This window comes from Zonotrichia albicollis, chromosome 10 (assembly GCF_047830755.1).
Source record: "Zonotrichia albicollis isolate bZonAlb1 chromosome 10, bZonAlb1.hap1, whole genome shotgun sequence".
In the NCBI taxonomy this organism is placed as follows: Eukaryota; Metazoa; Chordata; class Aves; order Passeriformes; family Passerellidae; genus Zonotrichia; species Zonotrichia albicollis.
In genome coordinates, this window is record NC_133828.1 from 20,885,661 (window position 1) to 20,894,218 (window position 8,558).

General features: G+C 48.1%; 2 protein-coding genes across 6 annotated transcripts in view; one reads left to right on the forward strand and one right to left on the reverse strand.

The window, feature by feature from the left end:
* Positions 1-744, reverse strand: part of CCNYL1 (cyclin Y like 1) — a 46,798-nt gene extending 46,054 nt beyond the window's left edge. For all 5 annotated transcript variants that reach the window (XM_074548293.1, XM_074548292.1, XM_026791639.2 and 2 more), the window contains exon 1: positions 612-744. The gene's annotated coding sequence lies outside the window, so the exon portion shown is untranslated. The remainder of the gene's footprint in view (positions 1-611) is intronic.
* A 92-nt stretch (positions 745-836) lies between these two features.
* METTL21A (methyltransferase 21A, HSPA lysine) lies at positions 837-8,343 on the forward strand. The gene is made up of 3 exons (XM_005484167.4): positions 837-983; positions 2,175-2,286; positions 3,316-8,343. Exons 1-3 carry the CDS (start codon positions 837-839, stop codon positions 3,711-3,713), a joined length of 657 nt encoding a protein of 218 aa, XP_005484224.1. The 3' UTR covers positions 3,714-8,343.
* Positions 8,344-8,558: the final 215 nt, after the last annotated feature.

An 8,558-nucleotide genomic window follows, 5' to 3' on the forward strand; every position in this document is an offset into this window, starting at 1 on the left:
GGAGAGGAGCACTGTGTTGTTTTGCCAAACAAGAGATTAAATGGAGCCAAAGGTGAAGAAACACCGCTGCACAAACAGCGCCGGGGAGCGCTTCAGCCACACGGCCAACCGAGAGCAGCCCTGGCTGTGCTGCCTTGGTCGGAGCTCGACTGAGATCAGCACTGCTGTGCCTGGGCTGGGTACGCAGCGCCTGAGGGAGCGCTCCCAGCTTGGGATGACTCCCTGCCGAGATACCGTGCCGGCAATGGAGGACGGGGCTTGCTGCGATGCGCAAATGCCTTTCCCGGGCACTGCCTTCCAACCCCCGAAGCAAAAGCACAAGGCTGGAACGGCAGGGAGGCTGCGGGGACAGCTGATAATGTCCCACGGCCATGGGGCCTTTCCCGCGGACCTTCACGCGTGGCAGCGGCCGTGAGCAGGCGAGGAGCCCATGCGGGCCCGGCCTCCCTCTGCAGGCAGCGCGGCGCTGCTCCCCTCGGGCCGCCCCGGGGCCTCCCCGCGCCGCCGGCCCCGGCACTGCCTCCCCGCCGCCTTGGCCCCCGCTCCCGCCGCGGCCGGGGGCAGCACCGCTCCGAGGCCCTTCCAGCCCAGCCCAGCCCAGCCCCGCGTACCCGAGCAGTGACCGCCCTGCCGCGGCGGCTGAGCGCAGCCGCTCCCGCTCGGGCGCTGCGCAGAGGCGGCCGCGGGGCCGCGGCGCGGGCGGAGCGGGCGGGCCGGGCCGGGGGCCGGGCCTGTCCCCGCGGCGGCCCCGGGGATCTCCTGCCCGCGGCGCGGGGCAGCGCGGGGCTCGGGCAGGGCCTGCCCGGCGACCGGGGCCGCGCTGAGCCGGCGGCGGGATGGCCTTGGTGCCCTACGAGGAGGGAGGCGGCTGGACAGCGCGGCAGCTGCACAGCCCTTGGGCCACCTTCCACTTCGCCAGCCGCACCATCCGCCTCCAGCAGGACTGGCGGCGCCTGGGGGTGGCGGCCGTGGTCTGGGACGCGGTAGGTGTTCATGGCAAGCGCAGCCTTTCCGCACTCGGTGGCTTCCCGTGGCTCTTGCCGAGCTTTCAGATTCAACGTAGGAAATTAATTACCGTAGAGTTGTAAAGGGAAGGCTTTTAATTTTTTTTTTTTCATGTTAGGAAAGAATAAGTTAAACTATGCCTTACTTTTCCCTCTTCCCCCATAAGAGATCCTGCAGGAATGCAAGAGAGATGCACCATCCAAACCCTGCATAGCCAGTGCCCAATACAGGAAATATCCCGGATAACTCTCACCTCTTTCTTTACAGTGGCTGGTGATGTTAGCTTGGCACCTTTCAGAGCACAGCACAGATCCAAGCAGGACTGCCGATAGCCTTTATCTTGGGGATAAGAACCGTCCAAAACAGAGAGGTTTGCGATGGGTCCAAGGCCACAGCGCAGTTGCTCACAGCATCACTGCAGGAATCCAAGGGCTTCCCATTGGGGTGGATTTCAGTCCACACACAGATTGCACTTTTACCTCTTTAAAAGAAGAAGTGTAGCATTTTTAGCAAACTTCCCAAATGAATTGGTGTACAGGGTTGCTGATCTTTCTGGACATCAGCTTTGACAGAACTTGCTGCGGGAGAGGTCCTCCTCAAGATCTATATAACATATAACATGCTTATATAACCAGCTAGAAGTGTCATTAGTTTACTTTCCCTGTGTCCTTCCTGAGGGCATACCAGTGTTGTGCAGAAACCTTTTGAAATACCGTACAAGATACTATGAAACCTTATTCTGGACTCTTGCAGTACTGGGTTCATTTGCTAGTATTTGACAACCTCTCAAACTTCCTTTGAGGAAATTTTTTCCAGGTACAATTATTGTATTTCCTTTCCAGTGCAACTTTTCCTTTCCAAATACAACTCTTTCTACCTCCTGTTAATGTTTGGGGATTCATGGAGCAGTTACCACATCTAAGTTGTAACCTCTGTGGTTCTTTTTTCCTTTTGCCAGTAGGAGTCTTCCATAAAACTCTATAAAAAATTTCCATAAAGCATAAAAAGACTACAGGTGCACACAGGAGGTGGAGAAGTGCTGAACAAAGTTTGCTGCAGACCTGAAGCACCTGACCCTTCCTATTACCTTCTCCCTCAGGTTAAACCAGAAAGCCTGTGTTCAGTATGACTGAAACCCTGTGCCTAATCGTCCTTCTCTCTTGGCTTAGGCTGTTGTTCTGTGTGCTTATCTGGAGATGGAAGGCATTGATCTCAGGGATCGGTCTGTGATTGAGCTGGGAGCTGGAACTGGATTGCTGGGAATAGTGGTCACGTTACTAGGTAAGGGCTTTTTTGTTGTCTGGTTTAAAGCAAATCACAACTGTAGTAAAACTAGCTCTTTTACATGTACATGCCTGGTGTAGAAGTGAGCACCAAAGCTGTGCGTGTGAGCTGTGATGGTTCTGTGGGTCATCTTCCTTCCTGGGTAGACTCAGAGCCCGCTGGGTGTTTGTTGCAGCCATGGTGCCCCTGCAGTTTGCTCTGTGGCGGGACCCTGTTGAGGCTGACGCCTGTTGCCATGGCAGGCAGTTCAGCAGCATTCGGCTCTGCAGCTATTCCCCCCAGGGACAGGAGCTGTGCTTCCCCTCTTCCCCTTGTCCTCCCATGCAGATAAAGCTACAGACAGAAACCACTCTCCGAGCTTGCAAAAGCCTTTCATTAGCCTGTCTTGCACACAGGGCATGGAGAAATGAAGTGATTTGCTGCTGATCTGTCTGTGGATAAAGCAGGAACTGGGTACTATGTTAAATTTGTGCAATCTTTCCCAGGTTAACTTTGTAATTCAAAGCTCTAGTGGCTGTGAAAGGTGCCTATTGAAATCATAGGAACAAAACAGTTTGACAAAATACAGTCAAGCCATGAAAAATCATACAGGCATAACTTTTGTCTGACCTGTGAAAGACGCTCTCTAACTGCCTCTCTCCTATAGAAAAATATGGTATTGGAGCAGGTTAATTGTAACATCCCCTGTAATTTATTCTTTTGTCACATGTAGAAAGGCCAAAAGTAACTCCTTGACTTTCATGCATTAAGAAAAAGCACCAGAAAATTTGGTTTTTTCCCTACCCAACTTAATCTTTATACACTTTATATTCTTAAGTGACTGATGGAGGGTAGGATGTCTCTAGACAGGGGGGTTTTGCTTATTTTGTTCTTTTATTTGTTTGTTTTCAATCAGGCAGCTCAGAGGAGCTGTTAATGTTTAACAGGACCTAAGGAGCCTGCTGGAGTTAAGCACTGTATTCCACATGCTGCATTGAGGGATGTGTGTGGATTGTGAGTGTGAGCCATGCCCTCTTGTCCCCTTAGGTGCCCGAGTTACCATCACAGACAGAGCAGCTGCACTGGAGCTCCTGGAGTCAAACGTGCAGGCGAACTTACCCCCTGAACTCCGTCCCAGAGCGGTGGTGAAGGAGCTGACGTGGGGAAAGGACCTGGATAACTTCTCTCCAGGAGCATTTGACTTAATCCTGGGTGCAGACATCGTTTATCTGGAAGAAACATTTGCAGAACTGCTGCAGACGCTGGAGTACCTGTGCTCAGAGCGGACGGTGATTCTCCTCTCCTGCCGCATCCGCTACGAGCGCGACCTCAAGTTCTTGAGGATGCTGAGAGAGCGTTTCTCTGTGTCTGAGGTCCACTATGACTCCAGCAAGGATGTTCATATCTACAAAGCACAGAGGGGTAGTCGCAAGGATGACTTGTGACTCTCTGCTTTGTTAATAAGCCACTGATGCTGTTCAATTCTCCCCTTTGTTTCTACTCAATACACTTGTTCCTGAGCATGAAGTTGCAGTTGTGTTATTTCACTGGCTTCTTGTTCTGATGGTCTTGTCTGATCACTGGGTCTGATACAGCAAGGATTGTACTTCTGTTCTGCATATTGAACCTCTGCTTCATATCTGAATAGAGTCATATCCAACATCAAAATTGTTATATCAAAAGGTATGTTGTCTGAAATCAAACCACATTTAACTTCTGGGGGAAACTTAAAGAGATTACAATGGGGTTTTTCCCTTTATCGCTGCCTTAACTCTAGAAAAGTAGGAGAGTAGGATGAAATAAAAGTAGTATGAAATAAAAGCTAATGCTCCAGCTCTAAATGCTTTAACTCTTCAGGACTTCTGCATCTTAGAAGTTGTGGTAAAAGAAACCACTTAAAAGGCAGAAAAGAACCAAAGGCAGATGCTATAAAGTTGTTTTATTGCTGTCACTACTGCGTTGAGGAGGCACAGTGAAACAAAGAACAAAATCCGGAGGGGCACTGGGAACAAGGGTTGCCAAGTAAGCCAGCCTAAAAATCAGTGCTATTTTTACCTGATTTGCAAGTGAGTGAGCTACACCTGCAGTATTGAAGCAGTTGTGGTTTCTGAGTTGTCCATAACAAGTCTGCCTCATACAGATCAAGGCTCGTGGAGGATATACACGTGCACATGTGCTGCTGGGAAAGTGCAACAAGGAAACTCAAGCTGTTCTTAAAATATCAAATCAGCCCTTGACTCTCAAAGTACCACTAGGTAATGTTCTACTTTGTGCCTTTGTGCTCCCTCTGTCTCTGAGGGCTGTTACTTAGGGCAGGAGGGTGCTCTGTAAAGTCTTTGCAGCAGGGGAACTACTTACTCTTGAATTACTTGGGACCTTGGGGCAGTGTCTAGGTTTCAGTGCACAGTGGTAGTTAAGACACTGCACCAAGTAACAGATTTCATACCTTGAGCTTGTAAAACACATCTGTGTGTTTATCCCACAAGATCTGGGAATCCATCTCGCACCAGCAGCAGGCTTCCTTCTCGTTCTAGTGGTGGAAGAATGAAATTGATGAAAACAATGGCTAACAGAAAACAGCTACACCTCTAAACGCAGGAATTGCTTTAGTACCCTTTTTTGTGTGTGTGGATGTGGAACTTTTTTTGCTTTAAACTTAAAAAGCCTCAGTTCAGGCTCAGACTTTGAGCATGTGTGGGTATTTGACACTGGCAACAGCAAACGGCTCAGCAGAAAAAAGCAGCTTTGGGCCATGGGCATTTTGGAAATTTTTGTCACTTTTGCTTCCATTATACTTCCTGGTTGGTGGTCCAGAAGTGCTGTGCTGACTGTAATGTGGAAATGACACATTTGTCATTAAGGTTTGAGTTTTATCTCTGGCACATCTCTTGCATGTTTTCAGCGAAGTTCCTTGCTTGGCTTCAGACCCGCCTGGAGTTGCTGTTCTGGAACACTTGCTGTAACAGTATCCTCAGAAGCCACATGGTGTCACTAAAACAGTGCTTAGGCAGCTGGCTGGGAATTCGCAGCCTGAAACTGGAGTTGGAGTCAGTTTGGGGGAAGGAAGACAGCATCTTTAATTGAAAACAGATCATGAGATGAGCTCTCACGTGTCAGGTGTAGCTCCTTCTGTCCTCTCAGCTGGGTGAGCAGTGGTTGAAAAGAATTGTGAGCTCTCTTCCCTCTCTCCGGCTCTAGTTTTGGAAGTGTGGCTGTAAGTTCTCACCTCTCCTTTTCCTTTTCCTCCCCACTGGTGTATCCTTGTCTCCAGACTCACCTGGGAGTAGCCATTAGGCTCATGTGTAACTCAGGCTCCCCTTGGGCTGGAGCTGGCAGAAAGCAGTGTGCTGGTGCCTGGGCTCGTGAGTGCCCAGGGGAACCTTCCTGTGGGAAGAGCCTGGCAGTGCTGGGCCCTTGCAAGAGGCTGGAGCTTGCAGCACTGACAACCATAGCAGCTTGCACTGTTGCCATAGCAGGAACATGCTAAAAATTCTGCTTAAATAGCTCAGAATAAAGGCTGGTGCAGCAACCTGCACACTTCTAAGAAGGGGGTTTTGCCCCAGGCCTTGCTTTGGCAATAGAAACAGTTTTGTACTTTTAAACCAGTGCAGATTAATTCCATCTAATTGTTAAGTTTTCAGTGTCAGATACCCCATTGGTGGTGTTACAGCCCACAGCCATCCTGCCAGAGCAGGGACGTGCCAGTGGAGATTGGGCTTGGCTCCTTTCTCTGTGCTGCTGTTACACAGCAGCTGCATGCACACCCGAGGGAGGGTGTCTGAAGGCTGCAGTGATGCTACTGTCCATAAATAACTGGGGAAAAGCGCAAGATGGCACTGGCAGCTCAGGTGAGTGCCTTGCCCCTGACCTGCAGAGCTCTTGGTGGCCCCTCCCCAGCCCAGCAAGTGGCATCCCTCAAGGGGACACCTTCTCCCCTGACTGCCACTGGGGCACACGTCCTGTTAGACTTAGGAGACCAGAGCCAGGAATACTGCAGTTAGGCCACAGCCACGTACATGTCAGTTGTGGCTGCATTTAAAGCTACAGCGTTTAGGGGCAGGCATCAGCAGTGAGAATGTAGCTCAGCTGAAAGCCCAGTCCATCCTCCCGGGCAGTGCTGACACCCACGTGCACCAGGCAGGGAGCGCTGCCTTCTGTTGTCCCAGGCTGGCTTTGCAAGTGCTGTGTGTTCCCACCCACCTACCTTCAGGGAGAGGTCAGCAGTGAGTCAGGCTGCAAGTGAATGTCGCCAGGCGTGCAGGACGAGCAGCAGAGTGTGAGCGCTGGTGAGCACAGGGAGCAGCCCTCGGCAGTGACACCTGCAAACTCCCAGCCCACGGGTCCCATGGAGCTCCTGCTCTACTATGAGATGATGCATGACTACAGCTGTTGCCAGCAGCTGTTTGGCAATGATACCAACACCCTGCCCAAGCACTTTCGGTCACCCTGTTCATCCCAGCACTAGAGAATCCTACTCCTTTGGGTGGCTCCATTGCACTATCCTGTTCTGTAACATGTGATCTGAGCTCATCTGTAGAAGGATATGTTTGCCATGCATCCCTGAGGAGTGGGGCAATGCACTAATAGAGTCCTGAGAAATTCACTCACTCTAGAGAGTGGGTCCAAGCCACAGGGGAGCGACCAAGTAAGACACAACCATGATGTGACACTGAGAAACCATCCCTGAAACATGTGCAAGAGAACAAGCTTTTCTGAAATGCCATTGCAGCCAAGGTAATGTTTGACTGATATTAAGATACATAGCTGACTACACAGGGATCTGTGTTACCCAATTCTTTTCAGTGCAAAATTCAAGCCAAAGTGCATTTTTATCTCAGGGACTAACCCTGTTTGGGATTCTCTCATTACTGTAGGTTTTTCTGAGCAAGAATGTGAATGGCATTATAAAAACTAGAAATCCCAGCTGTAATGAGCTGACCTTACTGCTTCCCCTTGACTTCACTGGAGGTGTGTTTACCTCAGTGCTGAATTTGTTCTCCTGGCTTCCATCCCAGTGTTTGGATCCAGCCTAGCAATTACATAATGGGGCTGTGATCCTTGCAGTGTTTGCTGCCTTCTGTTTCTGTTCTGTTCTGAAGACCAGTAGTACATGGTTTACAGGAATGCCTAAAAGTGAGACATGCAGCATATTTAAACTGTGAAAGACATAAGCTTTTCAAACATTGTTAAACAACAGAACTGCCACCAGAATGGGTACTGGAAAACAGGTTTAAAAATATCAGGAGGAAGAGAAACTTCGCTTTTCAGGACTTAACCTCTAACTAATCTAATTCAATTAAGATTAAAAACAGCCTTCTCTTTGGGGAGAATACTTTATGAATACTTAGGGCAGAGCACAGATTGAGATGATACCACAGACTGCTCAAAATACACCTTTTCCCATATTCTTCTAGCTGCATTACACTAAATTAAATTAGTGTAAATGGAACACCCTGCTCAAAAAAGAGACTTTGTAGAGTTTTTTAAAGCATGTTTATGTGACTGCACATAAATGTTTGTGTAAAAAGGGAGTTATGACAGTTTATACCACAAAGGTTACAGTAAGAAAAAGCACTTCTTTATGACAATAATTCACAAATTCACAAGAATCACTTTAATATACAAAGCAATTACTACCATTCTGAAACACAAAGCAGCTAATATGTACATAGTGTTAATAAAATGCATTATAACCCAGTACAATTCCTTTTAAACACAGATAAAGAAAAAAAAAAAAGAAAAAAAAAAAAAAGAAAAAAAACACAACAGGGATGTTTCTAGATTTTTGGGGAGATGTAAAAAAGCCTTTATTTTCCCCCAGTGATGGATTTTCATTTAGTCTTTTTAACTTCCACAAGTATGTGGGAGTCAAGCTCAAATACCCTGTTCTGTGCTGACATGGTTTGGGTAAAGAATCAGAAATGCAGATGAGGTGAACATACTCTTTCCAGCTTACACTACAAAGGGAGAATAATACCCTCGGCTCTGGAAGCTTCCATGAAAAACATTGTTTCAAAACAATTTCAAATTATAAATCCAGAGTAGAAACAACTAATTTCTGAAGTGAACAACCAATCTGTGGAAAAAAGTCTGTGGAGGGGCTGGCTACCAACTAGCACCTCTTCTTGTCCTGTTCCCATCCCAAGAAGTCCATTATAAGCAGCACAGTTTCAAATCTCATTTAAACTTGAAGTTGTGGAACATTTTAAAATTAAAGTTTTAATATAAATAAATGTAATTCAACACACAAAAAATGGAGTGGCACCTGGATAAAACACAACTTGTGGAGA

What these genes read in the sequence shown, in the direction of transcription:
- METTL21A (XM_005484167.4), top strand. Translation starts at nt 837, where the DNA reads ATGGCCTTGGTGCCCTACGAGGAGGGAGGCGGCTGGACAGCGCGGCAG. An exon ending in CGGCCGTGGTCTGGGACGCG is followed by an intron (nt 984 to 2,174) that starts GTAGGTGTTCAT and finishes CTCTTGGCTTAG; the next exon opens with GCTGTTGTTCTGTGTGCTTA. An exon ending in AATAGTGGTCACGTTACTAG is followed by an intron (nt 2,287 to 3,315) that starts GTAAGGGCTTTT and finishes TTGTCCCCTTAG; the next exon opens with GTGCCCGAGTTACCATCACA.